At 51.8% G+C, this 21355-nt stretch overlaps 1 protein-coding gene across 1 annotated transcript in view; it reads left to right on the forward strand.

The window, feature by feature from the left end:
- The window catches only part of DPYSL5 (dihydropyrimidinase like 5), a 49679-nt gene extending 28946 nt beyond the window's left edge, over positions 1–20733 (forward strand). Inside the window, exons 5-12 of the mRNA XM_028099628.2 lie at positions 1144–1188; positions 2958–3033; positions 4029–4185; positions 9244–9385; positions 10577–10719; positions 12836–13043; positions 18690–18858; positions 20648–20733. Of these exons, the coding sequence (XP_027955429.1) occupies positions 1144–1188; positions 2958–3033; positions 4029–4185; positions 9244–9385; positions 10577–10719; positions 12836–13043; positions 18690–18858; positions 20648–20733 (1026 nt within the window). The remainder of the gene's footprint in view (positions 1–1143; positions 1189–2957; positions 3034–4028; positions 4186–9243; positions 9386–10576; positions 10720–12835; positions 13044–18689; positions 18859–20647) is intronic.
- The last annotated feature ends 622 nt before the right edge of the window (positions 20734–21355 follow it).

Below are 21355 nucleotides of genomic sequence, written 5' to 3' on the forward strand. Positions count from 1 at the left end.
GTGATTCAGCATTTTCTGAATGACATCCCTTGGAGCATCTGAGGAAAACTTTGGACCCTTCCCACCGGAAACCAGAGGCACACCCGTGTCCATGCTCTGCCCCTCACTACCCTGTGAGCCACGGCGATGGTAATGAAGAGCCGTCCTTCTAACCTGTGCTTTCATCCTTGCTCAGTGCTGCAGGGCGTCCACACACGTCCCCAGTAGTCCCCCTCCCTGCTGGAGAATTCTCCGGAGGGACCACACTGGACTTCTGGTCCTGTGACCCTGTTCAGACATCCTCCACCATTCGTGAGGAGAAAGCTATTTTCCATTTCTTCAAAGCCTTCAGTGCAGAGTGGTGGCTGCATGTCCCTGAGGAACGAGGAGCCAGAGACAGGATGTGAGGGCACTGCCATCAGAACGACAAGGCCCTGGGTGTGCCTGTGAGAACGGGAGTGGGCGGGTGAGCACAGGACTGGGCTTTGCTCAGTTATGGGAGGGCAAGAGCAAGGCTTTGACTGTAGGATATTAATAGCATGAGTCATCACCGTCATGGCCTAGTGGTTAAAGGCTCCACGCCAGGGGAGATTTTGCTCTCCGGAGGACCTTGGGCGACGCCTAGCGATGTTTTCGGTTGTCCCACCTGGGGGTGGCACCGCTGGCCTCTAGTGGGTAGAGGTGAGGGATGCTGCTTCTGGATCCCACGGTGCCCAGACAGCTCCCACCGTGAAGAATTACCTGACTCAGAGCGTCCGCAGTGCCAAGGTTCGGAAACCCTGGTCTGGGTTAATTTCCAGTTTGGTATTCGTGAGCACCGTTCCTTTGCTACCGTGCTGAGGTGGCTGTGGAGAGAATACACCAGAAAACACGGAGAGATGGGAATCTAGGTTTCCGTTTGCTTTTGTTTTGTTGCCTTTTACTTAAGGCCTGAGGAGCATCCAGCGAGGATATGCCTGGTGCTAAGTTCTCCGATTGCCTCAGGGGGAGCAGAGTGGTTGGAGCTTGGTGCTCTTGGGATGCAGCCCCTATGGGTACAGTGGACGCTTTCAGCTCTGTGTTGGATATTCCAGAACTTTCTACAAAGTGGGCTCTTGAGCAGATGTGGGCTTGCTTGGGAGAGATGGTGAAGCTTGTTTTCTCCCGGTACTTTTTTCCTAACAGTTGGAAGCTGAAGCCACTCACCGAGTTATCACCATTGCAAACAGGGTAAGTGGACCCCGGCTTGCCCTCAACCTATTCTTGACTCTGGGATCAGAAGCCAGACTCTTCAGTCTACACGGTGGAGTCCCATTCTGCCCTGGCTGCCAACACCATGCCTGACTCGCAGGACCCCAGAACCGTTGGCTGGGTGAATGTTGTTACTCCCACAGACCTGGTGCCTAGGTCCTTGCTGCCAGTTCTCTATTCCACCCCCTTGAGTTTGCTGAGTCTGGCTTCACTGCTCAAGTGGAAATGGCTCCCATGGGAGGCAGGTGGGTTCGGGGGCCACAGAACCTCCCTGCAACTGAACTCTGCTTCCTGTAGAGGAATTCGGTAGATATTCGCTTAAACCTCCACCTCTGGACCACTTAGAAGTTTTCCTTGGTATCGCTCAGGGTCTGGGGGTGCAGGTGCAGTGTGGTGATGGGAACCGAGCAAGGGATGTGAGGCCTTTACCAAATACAAGCTCTCAGGTGTATGCAAGTCACTCAACCACTCTGCTGTACTATTTTGTTATCTAAAATTGGAGTGGTAATATCACTTCTCACAGGATGGTTGTGAGGCTCAAAGGGGGCAGAGCAGGAAAGGCAGTTTATAAACAGCAGAGCCCTAGACCAAGGTTATTTCTCCTTCTAAATGATCAATAAAGAGTTCAGTTTGCTCAGAGAATCTGAACCGTAGCATCTAGAACACCGGTTTTCTAAGTGTGGTGCCTGGACCAGCAGCATCAGCATTTGTTGGGAGTTTAGAAATGCAGATTCTCGGGCCCATGCAGCCCTATTGAATCAGAAACGGGGCATGATGCCCAGCCATCTGTTTTCAGTAGCCTACCCCTGATTCTAGTGGGCACTAATGCTCCAGAACCTCTCCTCTGGAAAGACACGGACTCCCTCCAAGGGTGTAAGCCTGAGGGGTGGTGTTAGGAACACCAGGGAAAACACAGAGGTTGGAGGTCCAGCAGATCTCAGAATCAGACAGTAAAGTTGTGCCAAGCACATGACCTGTCGGGCCAGTTCCTAAGCTCTCTGTCCTCTCATTTTGATAAGCAGAGTAGGCATCGGAATAACATTTGGGAAAAGTTTCCCGTTAGCAATTTACAATGGACAGGGCCATTGTTTTACTGGCGTAATGAGAGTTACAATATCAATTACTGCCTGATGGAAACCCCAGAGTAAGGACAGATCTGAACAACACAAGTCCAGCTTCCTATTTTTTAGTTCAAACATATGCCCAGAGAAGCAAAGACATGGATCTTTGTCGTCCAGCTCAGCAAAGGAGAAGCTCATCAATGCTACAATCCAGGTGTCCATTTGTAAGACCAGTCCCGTCTGACATGGACCCTGAACCCTGAACTTCCTGTATTTTGTTTCTTGTCCAGGGTGCATTCTGTCTACTGATAAAGCAGCCCTCATATAGCAGGCTTTGTCGTTTTAGATACGGAGTGTAATCCACGACTGTCTCTAGGTCCTCACACCCGTGAACAGAAAACAGTCCCTTGTTTTAAGTTATAAATCATCTTGATTTCGGCTGACCGCTTGCCCTGACATTCCCACTGACTCTGGGGCTGGGTGCTGCCTGCCTCCTCCCTGCTTCACACAGTCCGTGCTCTGGCCGCCAGCCCCGCATTCCCGGTGGAAGACCCTCACCCTGAGAGTGGGGCTGAGAGATGCAGGGGAAGGTGCTGTGGCCAGCACTGGTTTGGCTGCGGCTGCGCTCGTGCTTGGCAGGTTCATGGCATTGATGCGCTCTCCTTCCCACTGGGTTTCCTTATTTAGACTCACTGCCCGATCTACCTGGTCAACGTGTCCAGCATCTCGGCCGGTGAGGTTATCGCAGCTGCTAAGATGCAAGGTGAGTCCCGGGGCTGGAATGGACATGCACATGTGTGGTGGGATTGCAGCCCCACGGGGCCCGCCAGCCCAGGGGCCCAGTGTACGCCTTGCTGTCTCCTGTCACCCTCGGAAGCACTCTGCTCTAGCCTGGGTCCAGTGCGTTAGAACCACTGTTTTCCTCTGCACATCTGTCTGCCTAACAGCTTTATGGAAGTGTCTATCACCTCCCCTGGGTCTGGTCAAATTTTCCAAGTTTTCAGGCAACTCCTTAATTGCTATCTTTTTTGGCTTCTTGGGTTTTACTAGCGGTTGCCTTGGTAACCGACATAAAATCCTGGACCAGTTCCAATGGACGTTTCAGGGGATGCTTGGGAAGTCCCTGGAGGAATAACAGCATCTGAGCCCAACTTCCCTCACAGCCCCCCCCCACCCCCGACCCCCGGCACCCCGCATACAAGCCCCGGGGCACCTGTGTTTCTGCTATTGCTGAGCACCCGGCAGCACCTGGAGGTTTTTATCTGTGCTTGTGGTCTTGGCCGGCTCAGGGTGCCAGCGAGGTCCTGCTACCAGGAGAAACCAAGGCATGGTCACAGACCTGGGGCTATAAATCAGAGCAAGGGCTCCCAGCCTTCTGGCAGGACGGCCTGCGAGATCCCGCCCCCTCCTGCCCCGTCCCGCCACTCCCCTCCTGGGAGCCCCTGGCCTGTCTCACCTGCCCTGTTGCCCCTCCTTCCTCCCAGCAGCGCCCCGCGGCCCCTGAGCTCCAGCCAAGCCGCGCTCCTCCAAGTGCGGCACTGCCCCTCCTCGGCGCCCCTGCCCTTCTGTTCTTGCCTGGAGCCAGCCTGGCGAGATGCAGCGCTCTGGCCTTGAACCCAGCTGTGCTCTCAGACACCCTCGTGAGCTCGGGCAAGTCCCTTCCTCTCTGACTTCAGCTCCTTCAGCGAAGACCATTCAGACCAATGGTCTCTCAGTTCAGTTGGCTTCCTACTCCTGCTCTGACCTCTCTCCTTGCAGGGAAGGTTGTGCTGGCCGAGACCACCACGGCGCATGCCACGCTGACCGGCTTACACTACTACCACCAGGACTGGTCCCACGCGGCCGCCTACGTCACGGTGCCTCCGCTGAGACTGGACACCAACACCTCAACCTACCTCATGAGCCTGCTGGCCAAGTAAGGCGCTTCCGCCGAACACTGTGGCCCCAGAGCACAGCACTAACTCGTAATAGGCGCCTTCCCGGGAATTTACGCATCTTCACCGTGATGTCCTCGCGGCCCCAAATCTGACCTAGAGTTACTTTCGTTGTGCCCGTGGGATGACTTGGCCCTGGTGACCCTCTCCGGGGCCCGTCAGATAACTGCCACCCTATGGGGCTTCGCTGACCACTCGATTTGGAGTGAGAGCTTCCGAAGTGTAAGAGGCAAGAGCAGCCTATAGAAAAGCGTGAACAGTGGTGATTCAGAATTTCAAGGGACATTGCTTTTTATGCTGAAGACCACTGCAGGGCTGTGGGATGTGGCCTCTGACGGTTCTAGAATGTATGTGGGCCTTTCTGCCTCTTTGTTCTTCCCCTCTCCCTCCTCTCGTTGTTTTGCAGCAGTGTCTCCCCACACGTGTCTCCCTCCTTTCTTTCCTCTCTTCCCTCTGCCTTCTGCCCTCTCTCCCTCTTTCCCCTCATCCTCCCCTTCCAGATCTCCTTTTCTCCAGCTTCTTTTTTTCTAACACTACTTTTTCCCATGTGATCTGAATCTAAAGGCAAAAGTTTAACCAACAGGTTGAATTCAGAGGGAAACAAACATGAAAAGCTTTTGTTTGCAGCTTCTTTCTTTCCTATAGTAACATTTTGGGTAGAATCCATTGCTTTCTCTCCCTTTTGGTTACTAACGTTCAGTCTAGTTTAAAGGTCCATCTCCTCCCTTCCCCACGCCCAGTTCGGGGCTGGGGGATTCTTCTCCATGCCCAACCACCAGCCTGTACTCCTGCTTCTCAGGCAGAAAGGGGCTGGCCTTTGGGGCTGGGCACGGTACATGGCCAGCGTGGGCTCTCTTGTGCCTCCCTCACACAATCCCCTGCTCCAGGAGATGGGGTCCAGCTTGACCTCTTCCTCCTGCATCTTCCTAGCTTCCAGGGCTAGCGGTGTCCCTGCAAACAAGGGCCCCGGAAGGCAGCTCAAGCCTGGCCACCTTCTACAGTGTCTGGGGCCCAGCGAGAGCTCTCCCAGCTTGGCCACTCTCCACAGCGGGAGGGCAGACTGTTCCCACTGGCTCTCCTCACCCAGAGGCTCAGGGCAGGTCCACAAACCCACCTCCCAGGCAAAGGCCCACTGCGATCACCTCCGCCCTCTGTGGGTGAACCTGTTGAAATGTGCCCTCCCTGACTGCTAGGAGAGAGAGTAGGGAAGCCCACTCAAACCATGAAAAGAAGGAGGAAGGAGAGACAACAGGACTCTCCATTCTGCAACACCTCAGTCTCCCTGCCTATCCTCTGCTTTTATACACCTGGGGGTGGTGATAGGCCTCTTCTCCTCTAGGGTGATGGTGGGGATGATTGAGGGAAGTGGCCAGCCCCGACTGAAGGTGGCTGAGAGCAGAAATGCCAGATCAGCTCGTACTTTTAAAGATGCTTTTCAGGGGCGCCTGGGTGGTTCAGTCAGTTAAGCGTCAGACTCTTGATCTCAAAGTCGTGAGTTCAAGCCCTGTAGAGCCTACTTTAAAAAAAAAAAAAAAAAGCTTTTCATTGGGAAAAACCAGCCTCCTTTTCATCATTATCAACACAACAAAAACAAACATGTATCAAGAGCCCACTATAATACTTTGGGTTCAGTTCCAAGGTCAAAAAATCTTTTGAAATACCTGCTTGCCACAGGCAATTTAACTGAAAGAACAGAAAGGTGGTAAGTGCCCCCACCCACCCAACTAGGCTGGGGGATAAAGAGTATTATTAATTGAATAATTTAAGTTTTTATGTCTAGCCTATTTTTAATCTAAATTATGTAAATAAATTCGCTCAAGTCAAATTGTAATTTCATGTGAACCATTATGAGAATAGTTTCAATTCCTTTTTAAAATCAGTGCATATTATTAAAAAACTGCAATTTTATAGAATTTGGAGCATTGTTTTAACATTCTCATGATTCACAGGAATTTATGGTTACTTTCTTTTTGTCTTTAGGGCGCACTGTTGGTGATAAATGATATTATACAGAATACTTGATTGAAAACCCAGACACCATTTATCATAATCCTATAAGAGAATCTGTGCTGCTTCATCATGATCTACTTTAGGATATGATTTTTTTATATGTCAGTGTAAAAACCATAATCTATGGATGGGAGGATTTATCTTTTATTTAAAATCTAATTTCTTTTTCCTTTTTTTTTTTCTTTTTTTATTGAAGTACAGTTGAAACAGGATGCGACATTAGTTTCAGGAGTACAACAGTGATCCGACAGCTCTGGGGGGTACGCTGGGCTCACAAGTGTAGCTATGATCTGTCACCGTGCACCACCATTGCAGTACCACTGACTAGATGCCCCGTGCTGTGCCTTCCTTCCTGGTGACTTACTCATTCCAGAACTGGAAGCCTGTACCGCCCCTACCCTTCACGCATTGTGCCCATCCCGCCACCCCCCTCCCTTCTGGCAACCATCAGTTCATTCTCTGTGTAAAATCTAATTTTTTAAAGGGGCCAGAAGTTTTTTCATTTGAATATATAAAATTTCAAAGGACCTCACAAAGCCAGTCATGTTTGAAAGTTTGGGTTTTTTTTTAAGATTTTATTTATTTGACAGAGAGAGAGACACAGTGAAAGAGGGAACATAAGCAGAGGGAGTGGGAGAGGGAGAAGCAGACTCCCTGCTGAACAAGGAGCCCGAGGCGGGGCTTGATCCCAGGACCCTGGGATCACGACCCGAGCCAAAGGCAGACGCCCATCGACTGAGCCACCCAGGTGCCCCTGAAACTTTAGAGTATGGTTGGGTGTGTCATATCTCCTAGATTCAGGGCAGCACTAGGTGACCTCAAAAGCCCCTCTGGAGGGGGCGCCTGGGTGGCTCAGTCAGGTAAGCATCTGCCTCCGGCTCAGCTCATGATCCCAGGGTCCTGGGATGCAGCCCTGCGTCATCCTCCCTCTCCTTCTGCCGCTCCTCCCCCAACCCCTGCTCATGCTCTCGCTCCCTCTCAAATAAATAAATAATAAATCTTAAAAAAAAAAAAACCTGGAATGTGACCACATTATTCACACCTGCCCCAAGGGCACCTACTTGTGTGGGAATCTCTTTTGAAGGTGGGTGCTCAGTAAGACCTGGTTGAAGAATGGGAGTTGAGGTCCCTAACCCTCCGCTGGTGACTCTAACAAGCACCTCTTCTCATCTGATCCCTGCCTGAGCGTCTGGAAGACCCCTGAGAAGAAAGTGAAACTTGGTTGGGTTCTGCAGGCCCAGGGAACGTGGGCAGCCCTGAGACACCCTAGAACAAACTGTCTGCTGTGTGGAGAGTCCCTCCCGCAGTCTCTCAGAGCAGCCGCTTTGGCTAAGGAAGACACCAGCCCATGCCTCAGGAAGAACTCAGTCATCTCACTGTGGATCTGGCCAACATTTGGCAACAGTGGTGACTGATGAGCCCTGCCAGGCCCCCGGGAGAGACAGCCCAACATGCAGCCTGACCCCGAATCATCTGAGGGCCTTACAAATATGGTCACCAAGCCAGTGAATGCCTTCTCCCAGATTCCCCTTCTGACTCGAGCGGCCATCATGGCCCACAGGCACTCCCCAGGCTTTTTCACCTCCTACAAATCAGATTCTCAGGGCTCCTGCTGTGTGGTCCCAGCAGTTGCCCCCCTCTCCCACGTGACGCCCATGCTCCAGCCTGGACCCTGCCTGCCCTCCAACAGTGTTTCTTCCTGAGGTTGCCCCAGCCTGGGCAACGTGGGCTTCCTTCCTCCTCCGCCCCTCACCACCTCTGAGTCCTCAGCCTACAGAGATCTCTGAACATGGCCCGGCTCTCTGCCGCCCTCATTTGGCAGAGTCTGCCGCCTCGTGCACGGTCTCACCGTCCTGAGTCGGCCCTGAGTTTCTAGTGAGCCCAGAACCCCCGGAGAGCCCCACCGCGCCATAGCCACCCGCAGCCTTGCATGGAGGCCAGCCTCAGTAACCGTCTGACGGTCATGGAGGGCAGGGGTGATGAACTGGTTGACTTGCGCATCATGGCTGGTTTATGAAGGCAGACTTCTCTTCCGTCTTGTACCTCCTTTCCCCTTCTGTCATTAGAGCCCCCACATCCAAGAAAGGCTACAGCTGCAAGTTATTTAGCAAAGCTTAACACTGAACCTGTAAGTGTTTTGCCCAGCACATGCTTGTCGCCAGCAGGAACTGGTAGGGGTTGAGGAAGGAGATGAGAGGAAGTTGGCATCTGGGCCTGTGGCAGTGAAACCACCTCACACGAGCAAAATGCTAAGTTCAGTCTTTCTCTGCCCGCGGTCTTCACTTTTAAAAGTTGATGTCCCAGGGCGCCTGGGTGGCTCAGTTGGTTAAGCGACTGCCTTCGGCTCAGGTCATGATCCTGGAGTCCTGGGATCGAGTCCCGCATCGGGCTCCCTGCTCAGCAGGGAGTCTGCTTCTCCCTCTGACCCTCTTCCCTCTCGTGTTCTCTATCTCTCATTCTCTCTCTCTCAAACAAATAAATAAAATCTTAAAAAATGAATGAATAAATAAATAAATAAATAAAAAGCATCATCATACATTTAAAAAAAAAAGTTGACGTCCCAAAGGCTCTTATCAGTGTCTCCTGTGACATTGACAGTCGGTTTCACACTCAGCCCGTATTCCCATTCTGCAGATGAGTCAACTGAGTAACTTGTTAGAGTAACTTGTTAGAGTAACTTGTTAAGTAACTTGTTAGAGGGGTGCCTGGGTGGCTCAGTCGTTGGGCGTCTGCCTTCGGCTCAGGTCATGATCCCGGGGTCCTGGGATCAAGCCCCACATCGGGCTCCCTGCTCCTCAGGAAAGCTGCTTCTCCCTCTCCCTCTCCCCCTGCTTGTGTTCCCTCTCTCACTCTCTCTCTCTCTGTCAAATAAACAAAATCTTAAAAAAAAAAATGTAACTTGTTAGATATCATACTTCAGAGGTCAGCTTTGCCTGGGTCCCAAGGGAAGGCTTTTCCCCTGCATCTGTCCCCACCCTCTGGGACCCTGGCCTCCCTCCCTTACCGGTCACATCCTTCTCTCTATCCAGTGATACTCTGAACATTGTGGCATCAGATCACCGGCCTTTCACTACAAAGCAGAAAGCTATGGGCAAGGAGGACTTCACCAAGATCCCGCATGGAGTGAGTGGTGTGCAGGACCGCATGAGCGTCATCTGGGAGAGAGGAGTGGTATGTTCCAGGGACCCCTCCCTGCTCAAGTCCTAACAAGAGTTTTCATTCTTTGGAGGGCTGCGTCAATGGCTCCTTGTTTCACTCAAAAACAAAACCACAAAGGTCTTCCCCGCCCCAACACCCCCACCCCCACGCCCCCGCAAACAAAAAGGTAGTATGGCCTATTATAGAGATTTGGAAAAATACAGAAAAGTATTAGGGGAAAAAATGCCCATAATTCCATTCTGAGAAATTAAATGATTAATATTTTGATATATTTACTTCTAGTTCTATGTATGTGCTACATGTTATTTTAATAACTGGGTTCATCTTTTTTTTCATATAACAGTCTATCTTGAGTGTTTGCCTATATCAGTAAAAATTATTTTAAAACATCTTTTTGATTAGCTAAATAACATTTCCTCCAAGGGAAGTACCACATTTGTTCATCCTTCCCTGATGTTTGGAACTTTGAGCTGTTTCAAAATTTTACACTTACAAATAATGCTGCAGAGAATTTCTTTGTTCATGAGTGTATGTATTGTCAGCATTTCTAATTATTTCCCTAGGGTAGATTTCTAGAAGCAGATTTCTGGGCCAAAGGATATGGACGTTTTTAAGGCTCTTTATATATTTTGTCTAATTGCTTTTCAAAAAAGATAGGGACCTAGGACTTCATTTGAATACCACCTGTTCTCCCCATGAGGAATAAGTATTTTTGGTCAAAGTATGAGCCTAAGGAGATCTGAAGTCCTCAAAACAAAGCCACCAGCTCAGGGGGGCACAGGAGTGGCTGAGGAATCCCCCTTGAAGGGAGTCCATGGTTCTCTCACTGGTGGGTGAGGCAGGAAGATGTTTTTGAAGAGAACAGAATATATGTCCCTTTGTGGATGAAAGGAGGCTACCGACCCATCCGTAGTGAGCATATGAGTAGAGCTGATTGTACAAACAGGAGGTAGATTTCCACCGGGTAGACAGCCTTTTGCAAAGGGCCCACTCACCATTGTTGCTGGATGGAGGAGTAAGGAGTGAGCAAGGGCTGAGGACCAAGCCAACCAGGTTGGCTTGATAGACATGGTGCCCACGTCATTGTCCTTCTAGGCACCATTGACCCGACCAACTAAAAGGCCACAGGCCCGAGGCAAGGATGACCAGGGGTTTGAGGCACACGCAGGGTTTGGTTGACTTGACACTCCTGCAATGTTTCAGGTTGGAGGAAAGATGGACGAGAACCGTTTTGTGGCCGTTACCAGCTCCAATGCAGCAAAGATTCTCAACCTGTATCCCCGCAAGGGCCGCATCATCCCTGGAGCCGATGCCGACGTGGTAGTGTGGGATCCAGAAGCCACCAAGTAAAGCCTGCTGCTAGCTTCCAGGATGAGAGGGACATGGGGTTTTAAGGAACTTATATGACAAAACTCCACAAGCTTATTGTCTTTGCCCTGCGTTTAGCATAGCGAAGTCTGACCCTGAGGACCTGCCATGGTCTGGGCACTAGGAATACAGCAATGAACAAGACAGTCTTTTTTTTTAGAGAGAGAGCGAGAGCAAGTGGGGAAGGGCAGAGGGAGAAGGAGAAAGAGAATCTTAAGCAGGCTCCACATGCAGTGCAGAGCCCGACGCAGGGCTCGATCTCACAACCCTGAGAGCATGCCTGAGCCGAAATCAAGAGTCAGATGCTTAACCAACCCCGAACCTGCTACAGTGCATCTCCATGTGCACAGCTCTTTACAGTATTTCAAAGCGGCTTCACATCAGTGAGCTCATTTGATTTCCATGAAGCCCCAAGAAACACTCATGCTAGAGTTTTCATTTCATTCATAGAGGGTTGGTTTCATCTGAGGCCTTTCCCCTTGGGTTGTAAATGGCTGTCTTTCCCCTCTGTCTTCATATGGGCTTTCCTTTATGAGTGTCCATGTCTGGTGTCTGAATTTCCTCTTCTTATAAAGACATCAGTCAGATTGGATTAGGGTCCACACATATGACCTTTCCTTTTGAAGAAGCTAAGACCAGAGAGTAGAGGACTCCCCACATCACAGAGCTAAGAAGCAGTTGAACCAGACGGATACCCTGACACTCCAGGCTCTCCCACCCGCCCCCTGCTTCCCTCCTGGAGGGTGTTGGGTACTCCTGAGTGCACAGTGCTCAACAGCCACAACATTAATGACCACAAGCTGAGTGAATATATGGAGTGTCTCAGTAGTCAACATGCCACAGGATACAGAGCATGCTTTTTACTCAGAGATTCGGGCAGGGGAGATGGAAACCGTTTTTTCATATTAAATTTCATTCAATCACTCAACAGATTTTTAAGTGCCACTCTTTCCAGGCACTTTTCCAGGTACACAAACTAGAAGTGACAAGATAGGCAAACATTGAATAGAATTTTGAAAATACAAAGTTGAATTGAAAAGAAAGCCAACACCATGTACCACCACCCACCCTGATGCCAGGGTACCCACGCTGTCTTCTCCATAAGAGCATTCGAGAAGCTGTGTTCTGCATCCTGATGCCTGGGGCTGGTCCCTGCTGCTGTCAAGGTGTGGCTGTCATTGATCGCTATTGGCAGAAAAACCCCTAGAGTTTAGGGGCACCTGGCTGGCACAGTTGGTTAAACGTTGGACTCTTGGTTTCGGCTCAGGTCATGATCTCAGGGTCGTGAGTTTGAGCCCCGCATCGGGCTCCATGCTCAGCACGGAGTCTGCTTGAGATTCTCTCTCCCTCTCCCTCTGCCCCTCTGCTCGTCCTCTCTTTCTCTCTCAAAAATAAATAAATAAATCTAAACACACACACACACACACACACACACACACACACAATGCTAGAGTTTAGCCCAGTTGGTTAATTTCCTGGGGCTGCCCCAACCCTACCTCAGACTGGGGAACTTACACACCAGAAATTTATTTTCTCAGTTCTAGAGCCTAGAAGTCCAAGACCAAGGTGTCTGCAGGGTTCAGGAGGGTTGGTTTCATCTGAGGCCTTTCCCCTTGGGTTGTAAATGGCTGTCTTTCCCCTCTGTCTTCATATGGTCTTTCCTTTATGAGTGTCCATGTCGGGTGTCTGAATTTCCTCTTCTTATAAAGACATCAGTCAGATTGGATTAGGGTCCACCCATATGACCTCATTTTACTTTAATTAGCTCTTTAAAAGCCCTGTCTCTAAATGTAGGCACATTCAGAGACTGGAGGTGAGGACTTAAGTATATAATTTTGGGGGGTAATACAATTCAACCTGCAACAACCAGCTTTGGGGGATCATTCCTTCCCACTGAGCATCTCCCCTTCCCACTGAGCATCCCCCTTCCTACTGAGCATCCCCCCTTCCTACTGAACATCATTCTTTCCAACTGAGCATCACCCCTTCCCACTGAGCATCTCCCCTTCCCACTGAGCATCCCCCGATTCCACTAAGCTGAGACATCTTTACCTCTTCTCAGAGCTTTCTCTCCCACCACTGCTTCTCCCACAGGACCATTTCATCCAGCACCCAGGTGCAGGGAGGAGACTTCAACCTGTACGAGAACATGCGCTGCCATGGCGTCCCGCTGGTCACCATCAGCCGTGGGCGAGTCGTGTACGAGAACGGCGTCTTCATGTGTGCTGAGGGCACTGGCAAGTTCTATCCCCTGAGGTCCTTCCCGGACACTGTCTACAAGAAGCTAGTCCAGAGAGAAAAGGTGAGATGGGGGAAGGAGAAGGGTGTGGGAGGAGGCGGAAGCCCCCGAGGAGGGGGCGGGGAGGGGGAGCGGAAGCGGAAGCCCCTGAGAAGGGTATGGGAAGGGGTGGAGGCCCCCTGTTGGGGAATTCTATAATGACTGTATTAAATCTCAAAGATGTTCTCACTCTCTTCTCCCACTGAATCCTATTGCCTGGAATGGTCACTTTGGGAACAATTGAAAGAGCAGAAAGGGGTACTTATAACAAAGTAAAACGTAGTGGGCACAGTCGCTAATTCCCCTGGAGCTAAGGGAATACTAAAGGCTGCTCACAGATGTCCCCCGCATCTAGTCTATGGGAGGATTCTTGCCAACCCTCCAGTGGGATTCCTGGCTTGGCCTGGGTTACCATATGTGCCCTGGAGTTGCTCTTTCCCTGAAACCTCCCCCTCCCTTGTGACTGTAGTGAGGTGGGTGGGATTTGCCAGGTTTGGACGCCCCTCCCCCAGCACGGCTAACGGTCAGGTCAGGTCTGGGACAGTTAATATCTTAGGGCCCCCACCCGGTCCTTGGATTCCATAAGCACCCTGTTCACTAAAGTTTTGGGCTTCTCCTCATCCCCAGGGGTTCCGTCCTCCGAGCAGACACAGTTACCCAAAGGAAGACTGGCTGTACCTTCATTGCTCGGGGATTGATTGCCCAGCCTTGTCTTTGAGAGCTGGCCTGGAGACTCTGGCCTGAGTTCTTGCTGACAACAACAGGTGCTGGGCATTGCAGGCCTGGCCTCTGGGCGGAGGTTGCAGATCATCGGGAGAGAACAGCTCTGACGCCCCGAGAGCTGAAAGCCTCATGCTGTTTCCTCTCCCCTTCCTGTGGCCTAAGGAGGCTTCCGAAGGCTCCTGTCTAGAGAGGGCGAGCGTTCTTCTAGCATGACCGGGGGCCCAGCAGCTCTCCTGCCTAGGCTCTGGGATGCTGTGGTGGGAATCATGGCGCACTTAAGAGATGTTGAACTTCTTTTTTTTTTTTTAATTTCCTCATCCGGCTTCCCCGGTGTTCTGTTCTTCTGTTCCTTCCGCCCAGTACATCCCAGTCCTCTGTACACAGCAGGTGCTCACTGTGCGTTCTGAAGGTAGTTCAGTGCAGATTTCTGGTAAACTGCCCAGCTCAGCCTTGTCTGTCAGCTGCTTGTCTGTGCAGGGGTGAGGCCCAGCAAAATGGTCTGTGTGTTTTTCAGCCGGAGGCCCTAAGTAGCAGCTGGAAGGGGCGCGTCTTCTGGACCCTTCCAGGTGACCCTCCTGCCCCCACCCCACTCCCCATATTGTGGTCACTGTCCCAGGCCGGCATCAGCTTCCTACTCCCAGGCCCCGTGCTCTCCACTCCTCATCAGCTCTGGCTTCCAACAGGGACCAGAGATACAAAGGACCCTGACTGAAAATAGACTCAGCTGCCATATGACTGAGCTCTAGAAGTCTGCTCAATAGTACCTCAGGAACAGGGCTTTTAAGAGCTGCCCGGGGCTTGGCACACTTGCCATAAAATGATCATACGACCGCTCATCTTCAGCCAGACTTTCTTAGTCTCTTGGTTCTCTCGTCCTTTATGCAAAAGCCAAGCTTCTTTACTCAGTGCCTCAGGCCTCCCCTCTTGTTCCCCTTCTCAATTCCTTCCTGGAACCACCCAAAGGCTTTGAGGAGCAGCTGTTTCAGCCTGTGCCCTCCCAGCTGTTCTCTGAACACCCACTACTCTGGCTGGCCTGTGAGACCCCAGCCCCGGCAGGAAGGTTCCACCAGCTGGGATGGGAGGCAAGTAGGCCTTCCTGCACTTTTCGGGGCCCTCACCAAGACGTCGTTCCACGTGAGTGTGGTCCTCGGTACAAGCGCGTTCACGAAAACTACAGCTTTCTTTCACAAACTATGGCCCAGCCCTCCTGGGCTGGGAGGGCTGTGTGGGACCGGAAGGGGGACATGCCAGAGCAGGGGAGTGCCAGTGTCCATTTCCCATCTTTGTTGATCAGATAGAAGTTGTTTTGTTTTTTTTTTAAAGATTTTATTTATTTATTTGAGAGAGAGAGAATGAGAGATAGAGAGCACGAGAGGGAAGAGGGTCAGAGGGAGAAGCAGACTCCCCGCCGAGCAGGGAGCCTGATGTGGGACTCGATCCCGGGACTCCAGGATCATGACCTGGGCCGAAAGCAGTTGCTTAACCAACTGAGCCACCCAGGCTCCCAGATAGAAGTTTTTTTTTAAGTATTAGTTATTTAAGTCATCTCTACACCCCACGTGGGGCTCAAACTCACATCCCCGAGATCAGGAGTCACATGCTCCTCTGACTGAGCCAGCCAGGCGTCCCTGGTTTCCAGATAGAATTTTAAGTGATCGGGCAAACAGGGAGTTCCGGGTTCCCAAAGGCACAGGAGGCAAATGTGAGCATGTCTGTGACCGCTGAGTTCCTCTTGATTCGCCGGCTTGCGGGGCCTTCAAGGTTCCGCCATTGCCTGGTTCCTTCCCAGTCTCGATGAAGTAAGGGCATGTAAGACTGATATTTGAGGAGCAAGCATCTAGAGCGTCAGAGTAAACAGGGCATGTGAACACCAGAAGATCAATCCTGCTGGGTTTTTCCATGTGTGAGGGCCCAGAGCTCTCAGGATGACGATTAAACCCTTCTCTGCCGAAGGCCAACAAAGGAAGAAATCCAAAGCCAGATCTGCTGTGGGGGAGCAGACTTGGGTTACCTGAAAAACAAAACAAAACAAAACAAAAAAAAACCATGACTTCAGTTATCACAGTGTTCAATCCAAAAGCAAACTCAGGGTCTGTCGGGAGGTGAATAGTCCCATCTCCAGTCTGCTCCTGGGATGTGGACAGTGGCGGAGGCCTCAGCCAGCCTCTGGAAGGCATACCAACAAGAGCAGGAAGAGGGAGGCATTCATACACCGGAATGTCTGACAAACGGTGGCTGTCATTTTAAAAAGGAAACTGGAAAATAACATGTGTCGGTTAGGATGTGGAGAAACTGGAACCCTTATTCATTGCTGGTGGGAATGCGAAATGGTGCAGCCACTTTGGAAGACAGTTTGGCAGTTCCCCAAAAGTTAGATATTAGAGTTACCAAATGAGCTCTGCTCTTGGGTCTAGCCTCAAGGGAAATCAAAATATATATCTACACAAAAGCTTTACGTAGTGTTCATAGCAGCATTATTTGTAGAGGCCAAGAAGTGGATACAACTCAAATGTCCATCAGCTGTTGAATGGATGAACAGAACGAGGTATATCCATAGGGTAGAGTATTATTGAGCCAGAAAAGGAAATGGAGTGCTAACATACACACCACATACATGAGCCTTAAAAACCTGATGCTAAGTGAAGGAATCTAGTCACAAAAGAGCACATATTTTATGATCCCATTTATATGGGATCCAGAAGAAGGAAATCCGTAGACAGAAAATCTATCAGTGGTTACTCAGGGCTGGGGGCTGGGGAATGGGTGTGGGATTGCTTTTGGGGTGATGAAAATGTTTGGGAATGAGAGGGTCGCGGGAGTGGCCCAATGTTGTGAATATACACCACTGAAACACCACTGAATTGTATACTTTATTAATTTTTTTTTTTTTGAGGAAGAGAGAGAGAGTGCTAATGGCAGGGGGGTGCCAGAGGGAGAGGGAGAGAATCTTAAGCAGACTCGGTGCTGAGCACAGAGCCCGACGTGGGGCTTGATCTCACGACCCCGAGATCATGACCTGAGTGGAAATCAAGAGTCGGACACTTAACTGACTGAGCCACCCAGGGACCCCTGAATTATATACTTTAAAATGGCAAGTTTCATGGTATGTGAATTATATTGCAATTTGAAAAAAAAAAAAAGAATATCTGATGACAGTCCTGTGGTCTTTCCAAAAAAAGATATTTTAGTCAGGAAATAGGGTCAACAGAGGGCAGAGAAAGTATTGTAAGCCCTTCTAAATGCCAACCTCATAAACACGTGAGATGGATACCAATTCACAACATCTGGCTCCTCAGGCCAGCCGAGGTGCAGGAGCACCAGCTGCCAGGATTGATGTAAATTCAACCCAGAGTCTCTTTATCTGAAGTATTTATTACAATGACAATGTAAGGTTCTCAAGCAAAGGCGTGTTCTATTGCCTGTTGTCACAGCCTTTCTGTAAAAGAATGCACGTATGCAGGGGCGCCTGGTGGCTCAGTCGTTAGGCGTCTGCCTTCGGCTCCAGGTCATGATGCCAGGGTCCTGGGATCGAGCCCCGCATCGGGCTCCCCGCTCAGCGGGAAGCCTGCTTCTCCCTCTCCCGCTCCCCCCGCTTGTGTTCCCTCTCTCTGTCAAATAAATAAATAAAACCTTTAAAAAAAAAAAAAAGAATGCACGTATGCAGAAAAAGGAAACTAACAAAAAAATCTCATTTTCCAAAAATGATGAATGATCGGCCCCTAAAGAGCATGGGCCTTGGGGAAGAAAGCATCTTGGTGGAGGGTTGGGTGTGCAGCCAGTAGCGAGGGGGCTGCCAGAAGCCGGGGTGTGGCCTGCCAGGGTCACTCCCTCAGGATTCAGCCAGCCCGTGCTTCTACGAACCGCCCCCCTCCCCGCCGGGACCCCGGCCTCCAAAGCCAGGATGCCAAAGTGCAGCCCCGAAAAGGCCGAAACAGTTCAGACCAGGCTTGACATTCTGAGGGTTGAGCTGAACTATGGCTCTGTTGTGGGAGACTATAAAGGAATATGTATGTAGGCGGAAGCCCCTTCAAGAAATTCCCCGTATGTATTGTTTCAACAAGATTTGCAGTAAGCAGCAAGCAGCAAGGAGGTTGAGGTTCTGTCCCTGACGAGTGCCTGGGGTGTAGATCATCTACACTGCTGCTTCAGACCCTGTGTGCACACGCCAACTCGCTCTGTCCTCCTCACGGTAGCACCTTCTAACGTGAACAAGCACATATAAGTGACCTCTGCCATAATTAGGGCTGCTGGTCCTTTATGTCACTTGCCACATGCCAGAGCTGTTCTGAGAGCTTTATGTATATTAATCCATTTGATCTCGTAACAATTCTATATGTAATACTAATACGTACTATCTTCATCCTAATTTGACAAATAAGGAAACAGACATAGAGACATTAGGTAACTTGCATAAGGTCGCAGAGCTGGGATTGGAACCCATACTGGATGCAGAACATAGGCTCTTAACTTTACTGCCTTTGTGAGTACAAAACTAATTAGTATTGCCACCGGGGGGGGGTGGATTCTCATCTCCAAATCAGCTGTATTTTGCTTCTGTCCCCATAGAGTTGTCAGGTCACGGTAAAAGTCATGGCCTCTTGGGAGCCTGGCAAGAGAGGGGATAGCATTGCTCCAGGTGAGGGGAATACTCCAGAAATCTGCCCGCTACCTTGGAAAGGATTCTACCAACATTGAGGGGGAGCCCACAGGGGCCCCCGTATGCAAGTGTGCATGCATGTGCTCGCACACACTGTTCAGGAGGTAAGAGAATCCTCCACTCCCTGAGTTCCAGATGTAAGGAACTTTTGTCGCATCCAGTCATTTGGGTCCTGAGCAGAGCGGCAGCATCAACCTCCTGCCAGCCATCCAGGAGGCTCTGGTGGCAATGGCGTGTGGGGTCTGACAGTGTCCTCTCTTCCCGTTTTCTCCTTCTCTGTCCTTCACTAGACCTTAAAGGTTAGGGGAGTGGACCGTACGCCCTACCTGGGGGATGTAGCCGTCGTTGTGCATCCTGGGAAAAAGGAGATGGGCACGCCGCTCGCAGACACCCCCACCCGGCCCGTTACCCGACACGGGGGCATGAGGGACCTTCATGAGTCCAGCTTCAGCCTCTCTGGTAAGAGCAGGGGCCACTCCGCCCGGGACCTGCGTCTCTCCCGCAGTGGGGTAGCAGGAGCTGAGGGACTTCTGCAGCGTTTCCTCTCCATCTTCTCCCCCGCCCCGGCCCCCGCATGTCTAGAGACGAGTGCCGCATCCCACAGCAGAGACACAGCAACATTGGGAGGGGCAGGAGGGCTCTCCAGGTCCCTGGGCACCAGCCACTCCAAGAGGCCATGCCTTGTCTGGTGCTCTCCCCATGGCTCCTAAGTCCAGATACTTTTTTTTCCCCTTAAAACATCTTGAGGGCTCTGCACGCAGTGGGTGCCCTGGGGATGATCAGAGCTCAGAAGGGTTAACCCTCTGTGCTACGTGGGACTGCACCCCCACTGCAGTCTCTCCGTCCCCATCCCTGCTCCTCACCAGCCTCTGAAAGAGGTGTTTCCCTTACTCCCTTTCCTCCCTCACCCCAGCCCCATGTTTGCCCCTCCAGCACCTTCTGTTTTGCCAACAATTGTAATATATGTGATACCACAGATGATACAGGGGGTGCGTCTGTGCTCTGGGACTTTATTTATCCCAGGTGCTCTGCAGTAGTGAAAGGGGGGGGTCATTGTCACAAAAACGGTAGCCCTCCCGGAGAACGAGCAAGGCTATAAGGTGGCTGGGGCAGCTCTGACGGACACTGGGACCCCCGCTTGAAGAGGGCAGGGCCAAGTCTCCCTGAACTCGCTGAGCGGCCTTCGGAACCAGACCAGGTGGAGGCCTGGCATCGCTCTGCAAGGGCCACACTGGGGCCTGAACAGTGAAAGGAGCAAGATCCACATCCTTCCACACAAGGCGTGGCATTTACCGGTACATACAAGCTGTCCTAATACGAGAGGCCGAGGGGTACCAAGGGAGCAGGGCTGCCCCCCGAGCTTCCTCTGTGCCCCGCTATGTGCTGGGGGCAGCTCAGGTCAAAGGACAACATGCTTCCTATTTCGAGGACCTTGCAGTTTCGAGGGGGGGTCCTCTCCATCCTCAGAGCCAGTCTCATTGCCAAGGTAACTATTCCCCCACCCTGAGGGCCACTGCCATTCACACCAGCGACAAGACACGGGTGCTGGCAGTCACAGAGGAATCCGTGGTGTGAAGTGCACTTCCACTCTTCCGGCGTCAGCCACCCCTCTGAGAAGCCTCAAGGCGCTCAGAGTGTGGGTCCACCGGCCAGTGGCTTCTGCCACATCTCAAGGCACAACATCTCTCAGACTCAGCAAATATCAGGCATCTTCCCACCTTCCTTCCACCCAGCCTTGTCTGTTCTGGATGGGCTGGACTGAAGAATGTCCCACTCATTCCCTGGGACACCAAGCCTCTTTTTTCTAAGTCTTGGGATTTCAAGACACTGGGCCCCTGGGGTGTGGTTCTTTGGTTTTCCAGAATAATGGAGTGCCCAGTCTTCTCCCTGTCTTACTCACCGGGGCGTGTGTACAAAGGTCCACATGCTGACAGGCTGATTCATGGTCTGTGTGCACCACAAAAGCCCACATGCCCAGGCTTGGGAGCAGCGAAGGTGGCAGAGGCCCTGAATCAGAAAGACCCGGGTTCAAATTCAGGCACTACCACTTACACACACTGTAACCCTGGGCGAGTCACTTAACCTCCCTGAGCCTCGGTGTGCTCATCCAGAAAATGGGCTGAAGCTGTGAGGCTTCGGTTAGAGCGTACCCACAGAGGGCTTAGCAGCTTCCCCAGCTAGATGGTGCCTCTGCGTTCATAGCCCGGCCGAGAGCCGCCGAGCTCACCCTCCGCTTCCTTCCCGGCAGGTTCTCAAATCGACGACCACGTTCCAAAGCGAGCTTCGGCTCGGATCCTCGCTCCCCCCGGAGGCAGGTCAAGCGGCATTTGGTAAAGGCACCGACCAGCCCCCCAAGTGAGGACGCACCACTGCCACCAGCCCGCACACCCTCCGGCCACGGCTGCAGGGGGCGGGAGAGGCTGGGCCGGGCGGCACACCACCTGAGGGGGCCACGGGACCCGGGGAGCCCTCCCCATGTCTGACCCGTGATTCACTGTGCTTCGAGCCAACCCTAACAGGCACTTTGAGATGTGTTCCTCCCGCTGCAGTCCTTTCCTGCCTCGGCCCCGGCAGGCTTTTTCGGGGGCCCAGGAAAGCCACACTATGCACCGAGCCCACTGCATAGAGCCCGGCCCAGCCCCTCCTCTCACCCCCCGCTCCACATGCTGGCCTTCAGTGCCCTGCCCCCTGGCCGACCCACCAGCTGTCCGGAGCACTTTAGCAGGTGGGTGTTGGAGGAAAAGGACCCCCTCCCCTGCAGGAGGCCCTGTGGTCACTTTTCCCAAGTCAGACAGCTGTTGGCTTCCCAGCCATGCCCAGGGTGTCCCGTTCCTCCTGACTCAACGCTGGGCCCCGTGTGCGTGTGCTGGGGACACTCTGCACCCCTTTGCCAGCTTCTTCCTCCTCCCACCCCAGCCTCTGGGAGTCACAGGCCCCGAAGGGCTCGCTGGGCGGG

Source organism: Eumetopias jubatus, unplaced genomic scaffold (genome assembly GCF_037043125.1).
Source record: "Eumetopias jubatus isolate StellerSeaLion01/CBP00866 unplaced genomic scaffold, mEumJub1_p1.0 scaffold_9, whole genome shotgun sequence".
Classification (NCBI taxonomy): Eukaryota; Metazoa; Chordata; class Mammalia; order Carnivora; family Otariidae; genus Eumetopias; species Eumetopias jubatus.